Source organism: Phocoena phocoena, chromosome 8, assembly GCF_963924675.1.
Source record: "Phocoena phocoena chromosome 8, mPhoPho1.1, whole genome shotgun sequence".
Lineage (NCBI taxonomy): Eukaryota > Metazoa > Chordata > Mammalia > Artiodactyla > Phocoenidae > Phocoena > Phocoena phocoena.
In genome coordinates this window covers 20,927,468-20,951,984 of record NC_089226.1, presented here as the reverse complement: position 1 = coordinate 20,951,984, position 24,517 = coordinate 20,927,468, and the positions used below count along the sequence as shown (strand labels likewise).

At 47.4% G+C, this 24,517-nt stretch overlaps 2 protein-coding genes across 3 annotated transcripts in view; one reads left to right on the top strand and one right to left on the bottom strand.

Annotated features, from left to right (window-relative positions):
• The window catches only part of SIK2 (salt inducible kinase 2), a 127,106-nt gene extending 121,971 nt beyond the window's left edge, over window positions 1-5,135 (top strand). Inside the window, exons 13-15 of the mRNA XM_065881842.1 lie at window positions 677-787; window positions 1,518-1,609; window positions 2,323-5,135. Coding sequence (XP_065737914.1) covers window positions 677-787; window positions 1,518-1,609; window positions 2,323-2,896 — 777 coding nt within the window. The 3' untranslated portion in view covers window positions 2,897-5,135. The remainder of the gene's footprint in view (window positions 1-676; window positions 788-1,517; window positions 1,610-2,322) is intronic.
• Window positions 5,136-5,612: 477 nt separating this feature from the next.
• PPP2R1B (protein phosphatase 2 scaffold subunit Abeta) overlaps window positions 5,613-24,517 on the bottom strand; it is a 36,014-nt gene continuing 17,109 nt past the window's right edge. The window contains exons 12-18 of one of the 2 annotated variants that reach the window (XM_065881490.1): window positions 21,172-21,326; window positions 20,662-20,804; window positions 20,169-20,260; window positions 15,772-15,892; window positions 11,461-11,476; window positions 6,660-6,731; window positions 5,613-5,705 (exon numbers count right to left, since the gene is read on the bottom strand). In XM_065881490.1, the coding sequence (XP_065737562.1) occupies window positions 5,613-5,705; window positions 6,660-6,731; window positions 11,461-11,476; window positions 15,772-15,892; window positions 20,169-20,260; window positions 20,662-20,804; window positions 21,172-21,326 (692 nt within the window). The other variant, XM_065881491.1, reaches the window with a different exon arrangement.

The window sequence follows — 24,517 nt, the reverse complement described above, 5'->3', positions numbered from 1 at the left end:
CAGTCCTGGAGCAAACAGGGTTCTTTTGGAAAGACCACAGCCTGAAGGCCTTCCTTGTTGCTGCCATCTGCCCGACAGGTTGGGTTAGACCCTTCCACGCTGGCCCAGGTGATCAGTACCACATGGAGGCTTGGACGCCGCCAAGCGATGCTCGGTTCATAGGGCAGATTTTATATGAATTACACCCCTTAAGAGTCTCCCTTGAACTCCCCTCCCTTCGTGCGCACACACACAGAAATTACAAATAATAGTACAAATGAGAAGCTTGTTGCCACTATTTTTGATGTGATATCACTTCACTAAATATTATAAGTGAATTATTTATGCTAAAAATACAAAAACTATTGCTGTTTATTTAATACATTTTATTTGAGCCCATTTTCAGTACATCAGGGATATTATAGCATTTGATGCCCACATGAAGGTATTAACCTTCTGTTGACATCAGGGGCCTTTGCTCCAGTACTGACTAGGTAATCGTTTACTACAGGTAATGCATGTATACACTTTCTGCAAAGTGATTAACCCTCAGCCTACTAGTTACTGTAAAAGCATTGAGGGTCATGTCTTAACAGAGTTGGAGTTCCCCTTGGACATTTGCCAAGGTGCTTAAACTGAGATTTGAAACTTTCTCCCACGTGGGAAATTGAAAGTGTTTCCACCCCTTGCTCCTCAGGGAGAAGCTCCTCCTCAGCAGAAGAGCGTGTCTGCGCTCCCCGGCAGCGCGCACCCTCAGCTCTCCCAGCGGCACAGCCTGGAAGCCCAGTACCTGCAGCACAGACTCCAGGTGGGATCCTCCCCCTTGTTGCCCCAGCTCACTTTGTTCATCCTGAATCTGCCTTTCTGCAAAGCAGGAACCTGTTTTGCTTGGTATGTTTTTAGGGCAGCTGCTTAATTCCTTTATAGGCAGGTGGGTCTGACTCTGCACTTGTAGTTTCTAGAAACATGTTCAGACTTAGCCTTATGCTCTGTCTTGGCAGCAGAAAAGGTCTGTCCTCAGACTCCAGGAAAGGGTTCTGCCACTGAGCAGCAGGAAAGGGAACCCTGGCTTCTTTACTTCTATATTATGCCTCTTAGTGAATAATAAATAAAATGGAAATCTCAAGTCAGCAAAAAATGTACTATCAGCTCTCTGTTGGTGCCCAAAAATCTTTAAAAATGATACAACATAGATCCCATAAAGAATGAATCATTTGTTCATTCAGCAGGTGCCGTGGCCTTTGCTATAGATCTAACTCCACTTTTCTCATTGTTTTTAGTCTCCATGAACCTCCCGGTCCTAGAGGACTTTTAGAGACAGAAAAGTGAAGCAGGTTAGAGCTGAGACAGCCCAGGCCTGCTGACCCAATGCTGCTGGGCCACAGGTTCTCCCAGGGTCTCAACGAGCAAGTGTCAGTCCCTGCATCCTGCACAGATTCTGGAGGACTCACTTGGCTTCGTCCTCCAGGCAGAAGTACAGTCTAATGACTGCGTCCTAGATGACAACATGTCACGCTTGTATTTTTCTGCTCTTCCAGAAGCCCAGCCTTCTGTCAAAAGCCCAGAACACCTGTCAGCTTTATTGTAAAGAACCACCACGGAGCCTTGAACAGCAGCTGCAAGAACACAGGTGAGAGATGGTGGTTGGCCAAAGAAATCACTTTCTTTGTGGCAGACAAGCTGGGTATGTTGTCCTTTCCCCTAGTATTTGCCTCTACCAGGAAAACAGGTTTCAGTACACTAACATGGATATTCCACTGTCCGTGGACTATAAGCCTGTCAGGGAGTAGCAGCCTTAAGCGTGCTTTGTTTTCTTTTTCTCTTAGTGTTTCCCCTTTGGGCTATGAATAGACCTAAGCTTTCAGGATCCAGTGAGCTACTGCAGTTTAAGTGGGTTATACTGGAGAGAAGGCCTCCATCCTCCCTTCTAGTAATCCCATGCCCCCAGGCCTCACTAGTAGAAACACCTTGGCCAAGGTAGAACTACCCTAATCCATCAACCTACAGACACCCACAGAGACCAAGGTGTCAACCCCGCTTCAAAACACTCCAGATGGGAAATCAGCCTCTTGTTTCATAGAGAGGAAAAAAGAGTCTTAGAGAAAAGGAATTCATGTTCACTTGAGCACTGAGGGATCAGCCAGAATTGGGGGACAAAAAATAAGATTGGGTTTAAGAAACCAAACATGACTGGTTCCTACCCCCACTTTTTTTTTTTTTTTCTCCTGCCGTGGGAAAGAGAGAAGTGGGAGGACGGACACTAATGACTGATACTGGATTTACATTAAAATTGCCATCACTGAAGAAGATTTAAAATTCTTTCTTTTGGTATTGCCAACTTAGACTCCAACAGAAGCGGCTCTTCCTCCAGAAACAGTCTCAGCTGCAGGCATATTTTAATCAGATGCAGATAGCAGAGAGCTCGTACCCACAGCCCCTTCCCCACCAGGAGACACCGCCTCCATCCCAACAGCCGCCGCCCTTCAGCCTGACCCAGCCCCTGAGCCCCGTCCTGGAGCCTGCCTCGGAGCAAATGCAGTACAGCCCTTTCCTCAGCCAGTACCGGGAGATGGGGCTGCAGCCGCTGTCCGCCTCGCCAGGTCCCCGGGCTGCTCCCCCGCCACCGCCACCGCAGCACTCAGGGGCCGCCCGGGCACCCTTACAGTTCTCCTATCAGACTTGCGAGCTGCCAGGCGCGGCTTCCCCCGAGCCAGACCGCCCCGGTCCCTGTCAGTACTCCCTGGATGGAGCCCAGCAGAGCGGCCTGGCGGCGCCGGGCTGTCCCAGGAGCTCAGGACTGCAGGAGGCCCCCTCCAGCTATGACCCTCTAGCGCTCTCGGAGTTCCCTGGACTCTTTGATTGTGAAATGCTGGAAGCCGTGGACCCACAGCACAGTGGCTACGTCCTGGTAAATTAACCTCAGTGCGGGAAGTGAGGCGGGTCAGGTGAAGAGAGTGTGTATTTCTATTTTTATTCCAGCCTTTTCAATTTAAAACTTATTTTCCCCCCCTCTCCCTGATGGGGAAAAAGTCAAGTCACCCAACTGGAATCAGAGGGCCTGGCCGGGTGGATGTTGCTTCCTCATGGCTCCGTCCCACCACGGGTTTCTGTGGCAAGTGCTGGAACATAGTTGTAGGCTGCAGCTCATGCCCTTAGGTCAAGTGGAGCAAGCTCTCATCAGAGCCACCAACAAAAGTTTTATAAGAGGAAGACATCCAGACCTAGGTTTTACACAGAACTACATCAGTTCATTATCGAGGGAAACCTTGGTGAAAGCAGGAAAAGATGTGTGCCGTTACGTATAGGCAAAAACAAAAAAAGGCAATACATTTCTCACTGAAACCAAGCAACAGCATGTTCCTTAAAGGCAAATCAAGATACGTAATGAAATTCGATGCACAGGAAATAGAAGAAAGTTGTACTTTGTCAGTGAATCATAAGTTCTAAGCTGCTGATGCAAGTTGTCCCCGAGATCACTGCCAAGCGGTAAGAGCGTGAGCTTTGTTTCAGGGCCCACTGAGTAACAGCGGGTACTGACCCCTGAGACTGGCAGTCACCTCCATCTGAGAATAGGTGACACACCTCTTCAGAAGGTGCCCTGGGTCACAGTGTCCTCAGAGCTCCAGAGATGTCGCCTGTGGAACCAAGAGATGCACCGCAGTGGAGACCAGGGGCAGGAAACTCCAGAAACATGTCAAGAACAGCAGCCCTGGGCCGGGGAAGACGGGCGCTTCCTGCACAGTCTTCTGTGGAGACTTCTGGTTTGGGGCAGTTGGTCTTTAGAGGAATTAGCGTCTCTTTTAAAATGTAATAACTACTTTGACTTTACACTAGATGTTGCTAGTCGTTTATTGAGCTTTGTATATTTGGACAGTTTCATATAGGGCTTAGAAATTTTAAGGATGAGAAAAATGAACTTTTATCTCCCATGTGAAGTGGTAGTGCTGTGCCTTTTTCCCCCCAGATCATGCTTTAATGATTTCTTTTCTGTAGAAACCAACAGTTTTCCATTTATGTCGATGCTAAATCCAAAGTCACTTCAGAGTTTGTTTTCCACCATGTGGGAATCACATCCTTAATTTCCTTAGAGTTTTGACTTGCAATGAAATGTTCAAGTATTACAGCAATATTCAAAAGACCACAGAGGTGTTAACCATTTAAGCAGATCATCTGCCAAACACAGTGTATATTATTAACCCTTACGATCCAATCATCAGAATAAGTAAAAAAGATGCTACGGCTAGTTGACTGTATACTTAGAAGTAAGGAGTAATCTGTCATTTGGACAGTAACATGCAAGTGTTACAAGTTCAGTGTTATTTACAAAGACTATCGTTTCTGTCCTTTAGAATGGCTTGTCCTGTCAGCAGATGAATGCATTAAGCACAAAGCATCTTCCTTAAAGCACAAAGAAGAGAGATACTACACTGATGCTGCATCTAGAAAACACCTTTAAGTTGCCTTTCCTCTTTGTAGTACGTGTCCACGCAGGTGGGGAGAAACATGGAAGGTCTAGGAGTTCTGTCCTGGCTCCTCTTGGTGCCAGGACGCTCCACAGAGGCCCTCTGCTTGGGGTTGGCCTCTGGGTGTGAGCAAGGGAGGGTGGTGTGGAGGACGCATTTTTGTGATTTGACAACACGCAGTGAAAACCCAGGAAGAAGGAATTAGGTTCCTTCTACGGATTGTTTATTCCTCCTCATGCTTAAGATTGATGATTTCGTGAAACAGACACCATCATTTCATTTAAGAGATCCTTTCATTAAGATCTCTAACCTGTTTTAAGTCTTTGCAAAATAAGGCAGTTATAAAACAGGGCTTGATTTGTTTAGACAGAAGGATGTTTTCCCAAAATGTTCTACAGAAGCGCTATAATATTTATGAAATTAAAATGCCTTCCAGATTGAAAACGGGGGCCGCTCATTTCAGAGTCCCCGGAATGGCAGAGTCACAGATCGGCATAGATGCCTGCCCCCCACAGGGCCATGAGCCACTGAGCCCAGGAAAGCCGGGAGCTACGGGAGGACGACTGGGCTGACAGATGAGGCGGGAGAGGCCCCAGGAGGGTCGAGGCCCCAGAGGTAGACACTGGGAAGCACCCAGCCGTGGCGGGTCTGTTCAGACCGACGACAGCGGGGTGAATAGCATGACCCATCCTGCTGGACTATGTTGTAAGCTCCTGTTTGCTTTTCTCATTTATTTCAAGCAGAAATCAATAAATTCCATAACAATCTGTATTTGCTGAAACGTAAGCTGGCGAGAGGAGACTGGTGCCGTCCGTCAGTCAGGTGTTTTCCCAGCCCCGTCTGACCATCGCCGTTGCTCTGTCCCCCGACTAGTGAGCGACCTTTGTCGCCTCCAAGCAGCTTTCTCTTCACAGATACTAAAGTAACACTACGAAGGCTTAGTACTAGAGGTACTTTGAAATAATGACTTTCTTTCCAGTCTGTTTCACATCAGCAGTGTGTACACTACTGTATAATAACCATTAGCTTTATTATCTTGTAAACCAGGCTCCTCTGAAGAGACTTTGGTGAGATGAACGTGAGGTAAAAATTTCATTCAGCAAAAAGTGCAATATGTGTGGTACTCTATTTTTTGTTTATGCTTTTTTTTTTTTTTTAAATCCAGGGGTATTAGTCTCTGCTTTGGGGAAAATGCACTAGCTCTGCAATTTCCAGTTGGGCGAGTGTGTCTCTAGTATTTACATGCCGCTGATATGCTGGTCCCTGTAAGGCAAACAGCACGTCAGCACAGCAGAGAGGGTGGATGTTCCACTTGAAACTGGCGAGCTGCGCTGACTGTCCCCTGCCGCCTCTGCCCCGCCCAGGCCTGCCCCGCCCTCTTGCTGCCCTGGGAACACAGAGGAGGACCCTCCAATCTGCACGTAAGGGGAAGCATCTGGGGCCCACCAAGGAGGACTGGGAGATGGCACTCTAGGACTCCTGCCTTTCTGCATCCAACTTTGCCTCCGAGGAAAGAGAAAGTCAGAGTCGCTTTTTCCTCAGAGCGTTGAAGCGGTGTCCCGAGTCAGTCAGGCAGGACTGCAGGAGCCCGTGATCGGGACCAAAGGCAACCCTCACCTCAGAGTAGTGGGGCGCCTGTGCCCTTCTGGGGAGGGAGGGGACCGCCTGGTGTGAGTGTCGCCCCCAGCCGACGACAGGCCTCTGCAGAAGGGACTCGCGGTGGCACTGGCCTCTTCCTCTCTGCCCGAAAGGGGGCTTCTCAGAGAAATGAGTTCTACCTAATTGTTAGAGTTGCAAAGAAGGGTGTGTTCACAGCCCAAGAGTGACTGGCTGGCCAACCAGAAACTAAAGAAAGGTGAGAAGCGGCAGCCTCCCCTCTGGCTGGTCGGGGGTCCAGGTGCACGGTGGTCAGAACAGCTCAGGTGCGGGCGGTCCACACACGTGGACCTGAGGAAATGAATGGTTTCCTTTGCAGGGTCCTCCCAGCTGTGGTCAGGCCCCAGGTAAATACTGGCTTCTGTGTTGGGGTCAGGATTTCTAGCCCTGGATTACATTTAAAAGCCTGTATCAGCAGTTACACTTAAGCTCCCTGTTGGCTTAAGGAAAATCTCACTCTAGATAATTTTTCACGTTCGTCCTCCTTTGAGACAATTCGTAGGGTCATTGGACGACACTGGTCCCAGTGAACAGTTGCAGAACCCCTGTGCCGGGGCTCACCTTGGCTGTATGTGTACCCCTAAACTGGACTGCCTCAACTGTCTTCTCGGAAGCCACCGAGCCGCTCAGTCTCTTTGTGCCCAGACATCAAAGGTAAAAACTGGAGAACAGGTAGTAAGTTGGAGTCATTGTATAGGCAGGGATCTTTGATCGTTTTGTTGCTTCTGGAAATTTTTCCAGAACTTATCTTCAGAGTGATGTGTGGAAGACAAGAGCAGGATCATCTGCCTCTCTTTCTAAGATGGACAAAACAAATGATAACAAATTTACGTGTCCCTTCTGACAGGTTTGCTGGTTTGGTCCTCCCTGGCGTGTGGTCCCAGGGAAGAGACTAATTACAGAGCTCTTTGTGTCTGTCAGCCTGCAGCCCCTGGAAGGCACGAGATGACCTCAGGCTGGCCTTCCACAGCCCCTCTTGGACCCCGAGTCCCTGGTCTCACAGTGCCCCTCACATCTTTGTTTCACCATTTTCCCCCGTGAAGGTAGCCTGGCTGATTACAGAAGACTCGCAGCCGCCCTAGCTATACCACCATCTTGTCCACCTCTGGGCAGATTTCAACACATTTGGCAGAATGGGGCACCTACTGTTGTAGAGATTGAGAAATAGGCAGCAGCACAGCCCACAGCCAGTGATAGGTTTGATGGTTCCTGCCCAAGCGCTCAGCTTGTCTGTCCAAAAGGAGCAGTAGCTTCTGTCTGTACATTACTTTACCAGGCACTTTCACGAATAATCTTTTCTAATGCTCACAACAGTACTATGAAGGTAGGTGAGCAAATAGGCCTGACGTTTTACGGCTGGGGAAACCAGAGCTCTGGGAAGGCTATGTGACTTGTCCAAGCCACAGAGCTCGTGAGCGGAGGAGGCGGGATGGGCTTTTGGGTGCTCTGGCTTCTCAATCCACGCTCTTCCCTCCTGGGTAGCAGCTGACTCTTCTCGTGAGCAAACAGCTGCATAAACAAAGCCCCCACCTTGGTTAAGCACCGGGTGAATGTGACATTGTCCCCGAAACCTTACTCCCACTTGACAGCCGCCTGGCTTTGGGGGAGGTGTTGCCCTCCAGGTAACAACTGTAGTTGTCCAGGTGGCCCCGCATGAACAAGGCCAAGGGAGACACAGACCCCGCAGATCGCCATCTTTCCAGTGTCCCATTAACTACAGAAGTTGAGGTTCACATCACAGATGTCTCATTTCTCCACCTCACACAATATAGTAACCTCCTGAAAAAGTATATGACGGGACACACCCTTTCTTGATTGCCAAGGGGCCAAATTGCACTGCTTTGGCCCACCATCGCAGACCAACAGACTCAACCCCAGGAAAGGGTGCCGCTCAGAAAAGAATCAGGAACTCAGCCCAGTCCTGAGGAGGGGGATAAAGTATCTTTACAGTTAAGGCCCATCAAGTAGAAGTGCTGATCAAGTACTTTTAGGGTTAAAAAAATAACATACTTTGAATACTTTTGTCTTCAGAGGCAAAGTGGGTGGGTTAGGGAGGAGCTTTAAAAATAGAAGTACAAAATAACATCCTGGAAAAATATGACCCCAGATTGGAATAATGTTATATTAGCAAATACAGATAACAGGGACTTGCCACTGGCTGTGTGATGCCTATCTGTGCAAGATTTGCTCAATCAAGGAAATACACGTGGTGATGCTGTCCCACTACTGATGGCGAAAGAAATCTGCCTCCACCAAAATCTCTGAAGGAAAAAGAACCAGAGAGAAAAGGAGTTTGCTTCTCTTTGGGGATTGCAATTTAGGAAGTAAAATTGATACAGAGATATTTGCACTTTGTAGAAAGGGCAAGATTATTTGCTTATTTCTGAAGGGAGGAGGGTGGTCTTTGCTGGATGTTTGGTTTGTGAAAGAGTTACTTTTGATTAAATTAATCTAATTGTAGTTATTTTTTCTGTGTGCTTTTTTTTTTTTTTAATTACTAAGAAAATGGTGAGTTCAATAGCTTTGGTATTTTGAGTGCAAATCATAATAGCTCCAATGTGAAAAAAAATCAAAATGTAACCTGTCACTCAATGTTAGAAAATTGCTTTAAAATGCAGTTTAATAAATGATCTTTGTATCAAACGTAATTTAAATGGGGTACTTTTCTGCAAGGAAAATGTACTGTTTTTACGTTTCCAACCCTCTTGAATTAAAATAAAAACAACTTGTTTTCTAAGAGCCTGGGTGATATGAATGTCAGGTGGATGAGATAGGGCCTTTCCCTCATCAGGCCTGGGGTGGAATTTTGAGAAGTATGGAAGGTGGCTGTGTTCCCTGAGCTCTGGTGCTCATTTCAGGCTGCAGAAAAGGACAGTGGATAATATGTTCTCATTGACGTCAGCAGGGTAAATAATACCTTGCTCTGAAATCGCCGGAGTACACGGTAGCTGCTGAGAACGCTGACGGAAGCACGGCTAACCGCACTCTGCACACGGACAAGGCCCGGGCTGCCTGGGGCTCCTGGACTTTCAGAGACGGAGCCGGGCAAGGACCTCTGAAGCAGCAGGAGGGGGGGCAGGCGCCTCGGGCTCACTATGACAAGCTGCAGGGCAAAGGGAGGGAATGGGGGCCCAGCCGGACACTGGCACTTGCGATGGCACATCTTCCATGCAAAAGCATTCAACGCTGCGCGTGCACACACACGCGCGCACACATGCACACACTGCGGTCCCCCTCCCAGAGACAGGAGCCAGCTCAGTGCCCTCGGGTGCTGGAGAATCCGTCTGCTGAGGCATTTGGGGCACTCATACATTCGAGACTTGTTTTAGTGCCAGACCCTGAGTGAAAGGGCACCATTAAGTCCTACTTTCTGGGGACTTCCCTGGCGGTCCAGTGCTTAAGACTCCACGCCTCCACTGCAGGGGACCACAGGTTCCATCCTTGGTCGGGGAACTAAGATCCCGCAGGCCGAGTGGTGCGGCCGAAAAAAAAAATCCTACTTTCTGGCAGCAAGTTTAGGCTTTGGTTTCACTCAGACCATTCCAGTTGAGCCCGTGCTATAGAACTGAGACAGCGTCCAAACTGAGGGACCATCCACTGGCCCTGGTGGGAGTGGAAGACCCGGGGGAGACGGCCAAGGGCAGGAAGAGAGCGGAGCCCTCCCCGCTGACGTGCCCTGCTGCCTCTGCTGGCTCCGCTTGCCTCAGGCGCTCAGTCCTGCCCCGAATGGCTGTTGTCTGTGTTTGCAACCGAGACTTCAGTAACACTGCGTTTCAATTGCTTTTTCCTTTCTTTAAAGGAAAACACTTTCAGTAAGGATGTTTTACAAACTTTCCCCTTTCCCACCAAGTTTCTCCATCATTTTGATTTTGTGTTGTGAAAAACAACCCCCGTGTCCAGGGTACAGGCAAAAATAACAGACCTGCCTGCAGAGACCGGCCAGAACTTTAGCAGCCGGTCAAGCCCTTGACCTTCACGTTGTGCAGAATATCTTTCGGTCTGTGGCCTTCATGAGCCAAAGGCTCAGTGTAAGGGACCAGGGCGACCTGAGCTCCAGATCCAGGGCCTCTGCCCAGCTGGGCTGGGGTCTAGAGCTTGTCAGCTGTGCCCACACCTCCAAGGTGATGCCGTGTCTGCAGTCACCAGAGCCCAGCTCCATCGCCGCCAGTCAGGGCCCCACCCAAGGTTCTGTTGTTGGCCGTCTGCTCCTTTCCACCCCACTAGTTCTTAAGTTGAGGTTTCACAGATCCCTTCGACATGCTGATGAAAGCTTTGGATCCTCTTCCTAGGAAACATACGTACACAGACGTACAACTTTAGACAGATAATTTCAGGGGAGGAGTTGGTTCCTGGACCCCCTAAGGCCCATTCACGGGGTTAGAGGGGTTTCTAACCCCTGACTCAAGATTAGCAACTCGGCCTGCAACCCCTCGTGCTCTTCTGAGTTACCGTTCTGGTAGGGCCCTCCCTGCTGAGCGTTCCCATCCCTCCCTGGGTGGATCCAGGTAGGAAGAGAGCCCCCTGCTCTGCCTGCAGCCCCAGGGCACCATGGGAGGAAGTTCTGGGCTTTGTGCACTAAATCCTGGGTGCCACATAGCTACAAAATAAATGTCACCTGCACAGGGTAGGGCCACTCTGCCCTCATTTTGGTCCCAGTGATGTCACTTCAAATACATGATAAGGCATGTACACCTGAAACTAGCACAACATTGTAAATCAACTATACTCCAATAAAAATTTTTTTAATTTTAAAAAAGAAAAGAAATGACAAGGCGGAGGAGCTCTGGAGGGATGGAATATTGCCCGTGGCCCATACTTTACAGTGTCCCCTTGGGAGACAGATGTGGGTCTTGACTGAAGTGAAGCGGTTGGACCCTCACCTCAGACACTAGCCATCACTGGCAAATCACTGAAGCCAAACCCAAAAGCCAGGTCAGGCAGAGTGCGGAACTTGCTCTGTGCCTCCAGCCGTTCGACTAAGGAGCCCTCCTGCTATAGATGCCCCAGTCTGCTGGCGCAGCTGAATTCCTCTGGACCCATAGTTGCAAATACACTGATTGATAGGGAGCATTGATAGCTGCCTTTGTATAAACTTCTAAGGGACTTTCCCAAGCGCATTGACTCAGAGCTGGTCTGAAGCCGAGGTGAAGCAGGTGCAGGGCTGAGCCACCAGGTGAGGAACCCGGATGAGAAAGGACACTGCCCATGGGAAGTGGACTCCCCCTGCAGCTGAGCCCCCAAGAGCTGGCTGGGCAGACAGCTCAGAAAATCTGGGCCCAGAAGAAAGAGGTATCGGGGATCTGGCCTCTCGGAGGGAGAAGCCGTCGCTCTCCCTGTCAGGCAGGCTTTGAGAGCTTCTGACTCCATCTCTCTCTCCACTCCCTGAATGGGACCTGAGATACCAAAAGGGGGCCTGACTGGGAACCCTGAACCTCAGAAGTGACTGCATCACCACCACGCCAGGGCCACCCACAGAGTTGGGGGGTGGAACACAACTGAACTGAGGGAAAGCCCCCAAGGCCTTTCCTAGGAGCGCGCCACGCTGCGGGATCCCGAGTTCACAGCCGAAACGACTCCAGTCTGGGGCCCCCTAGAACTGCCCTCTGGTCACTAGAGAAGCCCAAATGTTTAGCAGGGTCCCTGTGCCAGCCAAGAGAGGGTCAAAGGGCAGCCAGGCAGTTGGAGCGGGCCCCAGGGACGAAAGGGCTGAGCAACGAGGGCCTGGCCAGGAGCAAGTTTGGGAGAACAGAGCCTCGCTTCCCCGGCCCACCCCCTGGAGCACCACTCTGGCCAGAAAGGCCCTCCAGGTAGGGTGGATGCTACCCATTCTCTGCCAGGGACAGCCCAGGAGGCAGCAGAGAACCTCTGGCTGAGTCCTCGGCCCCTGGCACCACTCCCAGCCCTGCTGCTAACCTGGGCAAATCATTGCAAAAGCCCATCATCCCAGTGGTAACTTGGGAACATAGACTAGCTGAGTTAACCACAGCTCTACTGCAAGGTTCGGACGCAGCCTGGCCTAGCACGGCCTCCAACAAGAAAGCACTCAGAAGACCCCCAGCTCCCTTTAATGACTTGTCACAGTATCGCACCTCTCCCTGTCTTGTTTTAACTCGAGCAACCCAACACTGGACACAGAAAATGGTTGCTTGAAGCCTACAAAATCCCGTCACAGACTTAAGGGTGGATGCCCTATTCCGAGCACCTGCTCCAGGTTAAGAACCAAGAACTTTGCCCACTGAAAACTCTTCGTTTTCAGTGATGAGTTCTGGGCAGCACCAGCCGTGGGTACCACAGATGAAGGAACATCCATGAGAATCCTTGTCCCACCTAGGAGGCCTTTTTCATCCATCTCCCAACTTTTAAGGCCAAGCTCCTGGAGAGAGAAGGGCTGGAGAGCCTGGGTATCTTTCTCTGCAGAGACAGCTGCTTGGTCCCCAGCCCCCAGAGAGGAGACGGTGCCAAGAGAAGGCAGAGCCTGAGGACACTGGCCCTGGAGCGGTCCGCTGCCGACCTCCCCGACACTGATCTCTGTGATCAGTCCTCAGCTGGATTGGACACGGGCCTCCTGTAGTCATTCTGGGCTTAAGAGAACTAATCCTGCAACCCTGAGGTTGGCCCTTCCTTAAGGAGCTCTTAGCCTTTAGGCACCCATAGCCAAGCTCCTTCGAACCGCCCTGGAGACCCTCAGGCAGCCCTAGGCTCCCCTAACCTGCCCTCAGGAGAGAAAGGACAGGACAGCAGCCCCTCCGCCCGCCGGAAGCTGGCTCCGAAGGGAGCCGAGACTCCCGTGCTGCAGGACAGTCCCCCACCTCGGGCTAGCAGGACTTCTGGTTCACCAGTAGGTGCTGGTTTAGAACACAGAGGAGAGCCAGGTGCCAGGAGTCAGAGGCCAGAGATCCTAAGGGCCCAAATGACTGAGTTCCGGGAAAATAAGGAAAACTGGAAAAACCAGAAGTAGAAACAAGGGTAAAAGGAGCAAGGAGTGCAGAAGGTGCAATCTCAGTGGAGACTGGGGGCGCGGGGGCCGGGCTCCGGCCAGTGACTGTGTGGGACAGGCTGTCAGGACAGAGAGAAGAGGAAGAGGAGGGCAGATTGGCACATCGGCGCCTGCAGGCGTCATTTACGATGCTTCCCTCGATCTGAGTCTCCGAACCCGGGCTCAGCGTGGAGCCTGACTGTCCCTCGCAGCTGCTCCTTCCTGCAATAACAAGACTGACATCACTGTTGTCAGGGAAATGGTGTTTTGATTAAAATCATGTGACAGCTACTTCGTGATTCAATAAACAAATCCTCTGTTAACCCTCGCCTGACAGAGGCCCGTCAGCAGCTCTGTCGTCAGAGAGCAGCCCTCGGACCGTCCACGAGGGCAGTCCCGCCTGGCTCGGAGGGAAGGCCACCGTCCGCCACCAGGAAGGAGCTGCCGAGCTGACCCAGGGTGGGCAGGGAGCGCGAGGCCACCGCACTGCTCCCTGCACGAGGCGGGGGCCACAGGCGACATCCAGAGCACAGACGGCTCCGCAGACACCAAGGGCCAGTCTGGGAGGAACCAAGTAGACACCCTTCGTCAAAGGAACTGGCTCTCACCCCTTGGGGTCATTCCCTCTTGGACCAAGGGGCAGGCCAGAGCCCTGGGATGTTGAATGGCTCCCGTGGGGCCCAGAGGCCAGTGGACTTTGGAGGCAGTTCCCAAGGCTCTCGGGACCCTCTGACCCCGTCGGGGCAGATGGGCGAATTTGCTATGGGCCACGGACAGTGAGTGAGTGAGGGGTTAAGAACGATTTCTGGTTTGCAGTTGGATGACTTCCTGGATCACTCACTTGGCTGCTGGCCCCTGACACGCAGGGCTCTGCCTGGCAACAGTCAACTCCCTTTCATCTCACCCTCGAGTCCTTTTCCTTAAGTGAAACAAACGCGGGGAAGGCTCCCTGAGTCATGGGGCAGGGGATTTTTCTGGGTTAAGTGATCTGCAGCCTCAGAGGCCTAGCAGTGCCTCTTGCCTCCGTTGCCGGAAAAGACGCCCAAGTAGACACAACAGGGTTGGGGGGAGTTTCTCGACCAGCTGAGAAACAGAGCTGCCAGCACCTACCACACTGCTGCGAGGATTCAGTGAGGTTTTGCCAGGTGCCTGACAAGATGCCTGCACAGTGACCAAGGCTCGAGGTTCGAGGAACAGCAGCTAATACTGTTTCCCCAGTTTGTGGCCATCAGGGGCTGCCTACAGACCTGGCAAGTCTGCCACAGAGGGGTCGCCTCAACTATTCCACTTGCAGATCAAAGGCAAACCGTGCATTTAATGGCATGGCCGGTTGACCCTGAGTGTGCAGGAAAACATAACTCCTTTCTTCCCAAGGAAGTCTGTGGCTTAGGTCTAAAAAGTTGCGACTATTATGCCTACTCCTTCGGCCACGGTCTCCTCTCTGAGGCCAAGTTCAGTGAAACAGAGGTACGGACGAAAGGGCCCAGTGCTGCTGAGGCTGTAAGCAGCGCTGTCACCTCGGCACTTCCTCCCGCGGGGCAGCCACTGCAGGAACAGCCGGCTCCTGGGAGAACGTGCACAGCGCGGCAGGGAGGGGAGAACATTCCGAGATGAAAGACTACAGTTCAGGGCCTGGACAATAGCACAAGGTTCGCATGGCCCCAGTTCACAGAAAATGAAGGAAAAGCCATAAAGATTTATAAAACAAACTTTTTTTTAAAACATCTTTATTGGAGTATAATTGCTTTACAACGGTGTGTTAGTTTCTGCTTTATAACAAAGTGAATCAGTTATACATATACATATGTTCCCATATCTCTTCCCTCTTGCGTCTCCCTCCCTCCCACCCTCCCTATCCCACCCCTCTAGGTGGTCACAAAGCACCGAGCTGATCACCCTGTGCTATGCGGCTGCTTCCCACTGGCTATCTATTTTACGTTTGGTAGTGTATATATGTCCATGCCTCTCTCTCACTTTGTCCCAGCTTACCCTTCCCCCTCCCCATATCCTCAACTCCATTCTCTAGTAGGTCTGTGTCTTTATTCCCATCGTTAGAAGCTTCACCAAGCAAACCCACTGGAGTGGGTGCGAAAATACCATTATCTTCCAAATAAACTAAATGCAGCCTGACATCAGCACACGGCAGCCAGACCCTCTGTGCTGCTCTTCTGATCGTATCTGTAGGTCATAAATCACCCTCCTAACAAACAGCCCCAGGGCAGTGGCCGGCACCAACTTTGCCGAACTTGAACTTTGGCATACCTCCTCCAGAGGGGCGACAAGTGGGGCCTGTAAAACATTTGGACTCTTACCCAGTAAAATTGACAGAAGTGGTTTTTTCCTTGAATGGAAGTGACCACCTGAGAGGAACTGTAGCAAATGAGAACTGTCTATTCTGTGAGGTGAGTGGGAACAGCAACTCTTCAGCCAACCACCTCTGTCCTCTGCATGGGGGCAGAGCCACACGAGTGACAGAGAGCTGGCAAGCCCACCCCACCCCTCAGAAAGCATTCCCAGAAGGAAGGACAAGAAGCAGGGCAACAGGCTTTAAAATACACTCCCATGGCCCTCAAAACGTGACCGTCCCCTCAGGGAGCGAGGTAAAGATCTGGCTTCGCTGCCTCGCTGGCTGCCCTCTACCCACACCTCGGCCCAGGCAACGGAAGGACTCAGGCCAGGAGTGTCTGCAGCACTTACCTTCCCAGTGTCCTCTCTGGGTCTCTGGGTCTCAGGAAGTGGTTCTTGTCAGCCCCAGGGGTGCTGGGCTCTTCACTGTCCTTTACAGGAAAATCTAGCTTCCTCAGCCTTTGGGCCACCACTAGAGACACAGACAGCGGACTGTAACTGTCCCAACCAGGCCACATCCCCCTAAGCCCACCTGCGATGCCTCAGGTGTTCCAGCCCTGCAGTGGGGAAGCACGTGGGTCTCTGTGCAGAAAGAGCTGGTTCACCCCAAGACCTCACTGAAGGCGCCTTTTCCTCGAGAGCCATGGAAAGTGCTACCCTGCAGGGCCACTGGTACCGGCTGGGTGATCCCTCAGGTCTGGGTCACTGACAGCCTACAGAGCCCAAGCCAAACAGAAAAGACCTGACTCCTTTCAGAACTGACCTCAGTTTGAGACAACAACTCTGAATAAAGAAATGACTTGGCTTCTCTACCCAATGAGTAATTAAACTCTCTTCATCCTCCAGAAGATTTCCATCTCAACTGAACATTATATAATTTCCTGGAAACAGCAGGCTCGTGGAGGCAAACGGGGAATAGTGAGACTATTCTAGGTACAAAAAAAAAGACTGGAGACATGTGAGTGAACAGGGGAGAGGAGCAAGGAACTGGATGGAAACAGGAATATGAGAGAGTCAGAGAGAAACAATTACATAACATCAGAGCACAAGCGCTTCATTGTTCAACCAAGGAGAACAAGGTGACAGCTCCTTCTCCCTCCAGTTTACATCCAGGCAGTGCAGAAAGGAGGCTTTAAGACAAGAATGCCAGGAGGAAAAAAAAAGGGTCAGAGGAATTTAAGTGAAAGGCAAGAAACGAGCACCCGACTTGTTTGGCCACCCTGCCCTGCCATCCCCAGGGGGATGGGACCAATGTGATTTCTACAGGAAAGATTTTTAACTCCATAACAACACAGCGATTAATAAAATTGCAACAAGCCGGCATTACCACAGCCTAACCATTGGGTCAGGAATGACACATCTGATTCCCCTGGAGGTCCACGCAAGTATCTTGGATGCTTGGATAAGACAGCTCAAAGGTCAGGCTGCTGTCTCTGCTGAGTCAAGACAAGCTGTCCAGCAAAGACCCCCAGGGCCTAGGATCACCGTGGCCAAGCTGTGATATTTCTGTGAGCTGAGGGCTATTATATCAACAAAGTCTCGTTAGAAACCATATATTAACCTGTTTCTTCTTATGAAACAGAATGCACTTCGGGTTCCTATCTTCATGGCAGCACAGGCAGACAAACAAGATCCGGTCTCTTAAGCCTGTGAGGGCTAAACCCCATAAATATTGTAGAAAGAAACACCAAGGTGAATTCCTCTACTGATGAGACTTTCATTGACATATGTTGTATATATCTCTGCTTCACTTTCCTAGTCAATCAAACAACTGCTGTAAACTGCCTAGGATGGATAAGTATGGCAGTGCTTAGTCCAGGCATTGTACAATCCAAGTGGAACGGGGACTGGAGAAGGGCCACAAAAAGCTCGTTTCTTAAAAGCAGTGAAATTCCTTCATTGTGTCGACAGGGTAATGAGAAGCAGTTTGGATGACTTGTTCAATACACAAAACACACCAGAGCACGTTTTAGAAATTAACTGAACATATTTTTATTGAGCACCTACTATGTACACCAGACACTGATCTGGGTGCTGGTGCTACAGATACAGCAGAAGACAAAATAGACAAAAATCCCAGCCCTTGCAGAGCTCCCGGAGCTTACATTCCAGTGAAATCAAGACAAGAAAACTAATCCATGGAGAAAATGACAAAGCTATGAGCCAAAGAACAATTCTTCTGAGGAGTAACAAAAGGGATTCCCTATTGTTTAAGTCAGAAAGAAACAATGAAGTCCCTTTGGGGTCACCCAAAAAGATAGGGCCCTGCTGAGCTCCCTGACCCAGCCTGAGAAAGCAAGGGCTTGCTGGCTACCTTTACCACAGTTTTATGGTAGAGGTCAATGCACAGAGCTCCCCAGGGGGTCCACTAGGCCATTTAAAAGTCTATCCCAAAACCAATGGCATTTCCAACCAGAGGAAAGCAATGGTTGTGCAAATTTGTTTCAATCAAGACAACAGCCTCTCAAATATGAAATTCAATGAAGACAAACAAAACCTGCAGATAATAATAAAAAAAAAAAGAACCATGAAACTAAAATTGTTTACAGCATAATAGTTTAAGATGTTAAAATGAGGATGTAGAAGAGATTATTGCCTAGGAAAGTATTTAATCCTTAGCCCAAAAGTAATAAAATAGAAACATACTATAAATAAACTAGCTTGGCAGTTTTAAATGCAGGCAGGTAATTCTGATTTTAAAAGTTCTGTTTTTCCAAGGTAAGACAAACTTGAAAGTATTTGGTCAAACTTGGTTTTATGAAATGGTTTAATGTACAAAGTTTTCTAGGAGTCTTTGGACCTTCACAAAACAGAACAGGGCTCACTGGGTTTAAGAGACTGTGAATGAAAGAAAACAGTCTGAAAACCAAAACGGAAACAAGCAAACTACATAGCGAGATGCACTGAGAGAAAAATAAGCTACAATAAAACCTCATTAATTAAAAATGCATTAGAGACAAGTTGAGTTTGATCAGGTGAAAAATGTTCATAAATTTTAAAGAAAAAATATTTAAATTATCCATTAAATACATATGTATATATATCAGAGATAAAGAGTAAATTGAATGCATCTAAATAAAGGTGTGCCCTCACAAAGATCCTCACGGAAGGTATTTTAATATAATTGAAAAGAGTGATTCGTAACTAGCATATCAAGTGGTAAAAGGGTGCTTTTTAAGGAGCGTTAAAATTGTTTGCGTAGTTCAGACCCAACAGGCTTCCTCACATACTATTAATTTGCTTCAGCAAACCCTTCAGCTTAACTCATTATCTTCAATTCCAGGAGGAACTAATGAGGTTTTACTGTAAAAGTAGAAAAACAAACATTTCAAATGATAAGATTCCAGCATCACCTATACCAAAAAATTAGTAATGAAACTTCAGTTTCGAAAGCTGCTACTGTACCATGTAGCAAGGACCAAATGTTCACACAGCCGGAAGGAGAACCACGTAAAGAGCAGGGAATCCTCACAGGGGATTATACCAGCGGTTCCTTTACTCATTAGAAACACAACTGCAATCTTACAGTCAAACAGTAGAACCACTGCTTATTAGGAGGCACTAGATTTTAAGTTTCTCAGCGGGAAAGGGTATTTTTGAACGCAGTCACAGTGGGGAGCTGTGGAAAGTGAGTTAGGTTTCAACATGACACACTAGCAGCAAGATGCGTCTGCACTTCGGGTTTCTGAATGACGTGATTACAGTCAAAATCGAGCAAAGAAGAACCAAAACAACCCACACGTGAACCTGAGCTTCCACATTCCCCTTTCAGGCGAGACACTGAGGCAGACCATCACTACCCAGGAAAACATGGCTCTCACTACAGTTAAACCTCAGTGTGTCTCCCAGGCGGAGTGCTTATCAAATAAGTTATTCTAAACCATGTATATTTCACTTTGGAATGATGGAGACACACAGATACATATAAACAACAAAAGGATCACTCTGTTCCACATCTGGGTCCAAACCTGTCCAGGCTTGGTGGAATGTAAGTGGCCGGGGCCTGATTAAACAATGAGGATGCAGGAGATCAGATGGTGCGAAAAAAATCATTAGGAGACAACCAAGAAATGACCGTGCAAGTGTCAGGAATTGGTAACAAACAATAAGAACAGTTAAAATATAATTATCCCAACAACGAAGACAAGTAAAAAACAATCTTTAGAAAGAATCGAGTCATTGAAATTTGATTTCTTCTTAGTTGTTGCCATTTGTTCAGATGAGGTCTTGAAGGTTTTCCATTTTTTCTCTCCACCCAGTTCAAGAGCACATGGACTAGAAATCTGTGATAAGAATTTAGTAAAGTCTTTCCCCTCCTATTCTTCGTTATGCCAATGCAAGCACTAGAAAATTCCAAACAAAAGCAAGTTAGTGGCACAGAAAGTTCATGAACTATCGATGCGAACGTTAAGCACAAGAAAAATGACCCCAAAGCATAAAACTATGTATGAGCTTCTCACTGTGGTCAGTTTCTTTACTGTCGGGCTAATCAAAAGTTAAACTTTAAAAACTAATTAAAATCCAAACAAAAAACTGTTCTTACCAGTAAGAATCATATCCCTACCCAGCCCTAGGAATTGGGAAAATGGCCAGCTCAGTGGTGGGCCAAGAAGCTTCTACCCAAAGAGAAGACGAGCATTCCGGGAGCTTACCACCTCCCAGGTCCAGATGCTCATCGCCTGGCCCACTTAACACCACTCATACCCCATTAGCCGAAGCAAAAGCTGGAAGGCAGAAAACAGACATACCACTTATAGCTTCCTGTGCAAAGTACTTGACATCCACGTCTTCATCTTGGCCTAGCTTCTGTAGCACCGGCTTAACTTCCTCCTGCAAAGCACTAAAATGCAATGGTATCATCTGTGAGAGGCAGTCTTCTGAGCCAGAGAAATGCTTTATGGTGTGTGTGTATATATATATTTGCTCTATGGTAATTTTTAAAGTTTAAAATTTAAAAAAAATCTTAAAACACCTATAATATAAACTTCACAAGTATTAAATAATTTCTCAGGTTCTCTGTAGAATTACCTTCGAACAATTATCCACATACGTACACAGCTTAAGTATTAAAGTCAGAGTACACACACTCAAAACTGGTTGTTAAATTACTCTATTATTTTCTTTAACCAATCCCACATTTTAGGTGAAGTGAAAATCACCGAATTTAATTTTAGCTATTTCTGCCTATATGGGGTGAAAATTTTAAAGTATTTAAAAAAAAGAATAATACTAAAATCTTACTCGGTATCTAGAATTGGTCCAATTTTCTGCAGCGATTTGGCCACATTGAATCGGACATTTGCTACTTGGTCTCCTGCCATGTTCAATACAACAGGCAGCATCTGCTTGGTGGTTATTTCCTGACCACAGGCTTCAGACAGCGCCTAGAAAAAGAAATAAGACAGCACATTAAAAACACTTTTATTTTTCTAAATATCCCCAAATCTAAAGAGACAATATCTAATAAGAAAGTAACTGGCCAACAGGAAAATGTTTCTAGTGTGAGCATGTGAATGAAGGATGCAAGGTAGCAAAGAATCCCAGAATTAGACCAGAATTCACAACTGACTTGACTACAGATTTTAACACAAACTGAAAAATTGACATTTTTCTCTCATCTCCTAACTGTCCATATTAATCAGTATAAGAAATATAGTCCAAATAGAAGGCAACATATTCAGAATTCATAATAGAGTACTGAACAACTGGCTGAACATCTGAGCTTAGCAGTAACAGCTATGTAATACTTACATTAATGCAGAATAGAGTGGTCATTCTGTGCAGGTAATTAGGATCATTTGCCATTACTAACACTTTGGGAACGATGGTATTTTGGGCCCACTCTTTACCAAACTTCTGCACTAGTTTCACGAGGCCGTTGGTGGCAGCTTCACGGATGGCGTACACTGCAGAAGGGGTGAAGGTCACGTTGTGGCTGCTCACAGCGTGAGCACAACCTAGTTTACTTCTACTTACATCATCATCAAAGGTGGACCAAAAATAAAACTCTGTAAACACTCCAATTTAGTCAGACTGCAGTGGCAAGCATGCTCAGCCATGACTCCTAGTATGCTGATTTGGTCTTATTACAGTTTCAAAATGTATAGAATGTCCAAGGAAAAGGGAGGTAAGGAGCTCATTATACACATCATTAATTAATTAGCAAATATGAGTGCCAACTATGTGCTATGTGTTACAGAAAGAATGCATAAGATACTGCCCTCAAAGATCACACACTTTAGCAGAAAAATGAAAGCTAATGCATTCCAAGAAGTCATGTGATCTAAGACTGATTATAATGAAGCATGAAATTGTACACTAAAGACCCTGAGGGCTGCAGGAGTTTAGAGGACAGAGAACAGGGAGATCTGGGAAGGCTGCGGGAAAGAGAGGCCTTGCGCTGGGCCTTATAGATTAGGGAGGATTTGTGTAAATGGAGAGAAGAGGGGAGGAATTCCTGGAAAGGCCAAAAAAATTTACCCAGGGCACAAAGGAAAAAACTGAAATCTGGGAGACTGTAAGGTTGAACAGTTAGGGTAGAGCCAGAACACAGAGCATCATGAAAGCTAAATTTAGACTTTGTAAGAAAACCAATGATGGGTTTTTAAAGCAAAGTTGTGACCCTACGGCCAATGTGGTATTTCAGCAAGATTATTCCAGCAGCAGCAAGAACAGCTGAGAGAATGACAGAGAGGCTATTTAGAGGCCTCTGTTGTCATCTATGCAACAGCAAATAAAAACTTAAGACTGACTTGCTTTATTTTCCCTTAAAAATGTTTGTTGAGACAACATGTCAAATGTCTTCTATGGATATATGTGCCTGCTTTAACCTCATAATTCCCTACGAGGTCATTCAGCAAAGATGTCATAAATCTAGATAATAAAGGCCTGAGCTACGATCTTCTCAACAACTAGTTGCTACATACAGCACTCAACAAAGACCGGTGTGGCAATGCTTCACTTTACGTGTCCGATACGACTCAAAATTTGGGCTTGGATAACAAATCTAGAGTGGTGGGTACTGACTCCTTATTCTACTTCTCTCTCCAGATGGGCCCAACCCTCCTGGGTGACAGCTGTGGCTTAACAGTTATCCAAGCCACAGCTCTGATCCTGGACAATTTCTACAAGGCTTTCGGACAGGAAATACCCAGCTCTTCCCAGCCCATAGATCCTTTTAGGTAACGCCACTGATGAGAACAGGCAAGACAGCTTAGCCAAGGAACTATATAATTTATTACCAACATGCAACCTGACCAAAGCCTGTGGGAGCAGCAACCTGCCAGGAATATCTAGAAGCACTCGCTAAGGAGCAGCTCAAGTGAACTGTTTTACTCCTAACACACATTCCCTCCCTTCACACTCACATTCTTTGTCTTGGGCACACCGTCCCCCCCACCCCCGCCCCTCAACCAACTTCTTCCCATCTGTGTCTTCTTCTCTCATTGTTTTTTTCATTTGCCTGAGATTTTTCTCATCCTAATGCCATTACCACAGGGAAGGGATCTCACTGCCAGAGTAACCAGAGACAGAGCGCTCGGCCTTGACCCAGACCTTAACTGCATTCAACTCTACTTGGCCAGATGCCTACTATGTTCTTGGCTTCTCTCAATTTTGCTGTGAAAAGAATGCAAACCATTCCACGGTTCTGCCTCTCCTCTCTGCTTGTTTTGTCTCTCTCCCTCCCTCTTCTTCCCTCTCCCCTCAAGGTCTGGCTGACTTGCAATGTTCCTCTGAATTTCTAACACACTCTATATGCTCACTAACTTTGGTACTTTTCCCTTCCTCCTATAAAAAATAAATTCCCCTTCTAAATTCCTCCCTCTCGTCAATACTATCCACTCAACCGTGGGAAGAGAAGTGAGTGATGCTTTCTTCCTTATAGTTCTCTGGATTTTTCACAATATCCTTTTAGTAGTTTAATAAGCAGAAAAAAGTTTCCAAAAATTTAATTGATCATTGATCACTACACGGCAGTTATCTAAAATGTGAAAACAAAACCCCATGTGATTAAGTATAGAACAATTTCAGAGCTGACATTTCATTGGTTCAAAGAATTTCATTGGTTCAAATTTGCAATGCCCACTTAAGTATGCTACTGCAGAAAAAGACACAAGGGTCTCTGTTGCTCCCAAATTGGAAAAAAAAAATCAAAGAAAAAGGAAGTATTAATTAACCTGCATCGACAGAACAATCCTACATGGAAAAGGTGTCAGGAATTCAATTCTTCATGGAACAGGAGGATTTTAAAAGTTCCTCAAAATAAATCTATAACACTAACTTTCCAAGAAAGTATGGACTGATCTTCTGGGACTCACTAACATTAAATATTTATCAGAAATAATATAAACACTTTATTTATAAAAAGAGAAGACTGCCTTTCCTATGATTTGCCAAACCTCAGTTTCATTTAAGAAGAATAAAAATTAAGCCATAAAAAGGTAACTTTGGAGGACAAGAAAAATAGAAATAAAATCTTCACAATCTAGTTTGAAAACAATGAAATTATCTACATATACACGCCTTTATGAGATATGCATTTTTTTCACACCCCTCCTCTTCACCTCCTTAACCATATGATCTCCCATATGATCCAACTATGCCCTCAGCAAAACCACCTACATGTACAAGCAGACACAACATCCCCACTCCTCCCAAAGAGTCACCCATAAGCACCCACAGAGATATGTTCAGTACATAAAGTATATATAAGAAGCTGTGGAACTGAAGCAGGATACCCATCTTATCCACCAAAATATTGAACCAAAGCTCACAGGACACTGTAAGTCCTCAGGGCCCTCATCTGAACAGATCTCAGACCACACCGAAGCTGCCAGGTCTGGACATGGGGCTGGTACTGGACCTCACTGGTACAGAGGGAACCCCTCCTACCCACTTCCGCCCAGCAGACAAGAGGAGATACCCAGACCTGAGACCTTGTCAAAAAGTCAACTGCTAACAAGTTAACATGAAGTGGCTTTATATAAAACATGAACTGCCTTGTATATTTTGATAAGCAGCAGTTCCAGCTTTTATTTGTAACACAGTATGTGGCACTAGAGGAAAAAGATTCTGTGACTGTTGAATTATGCTATAA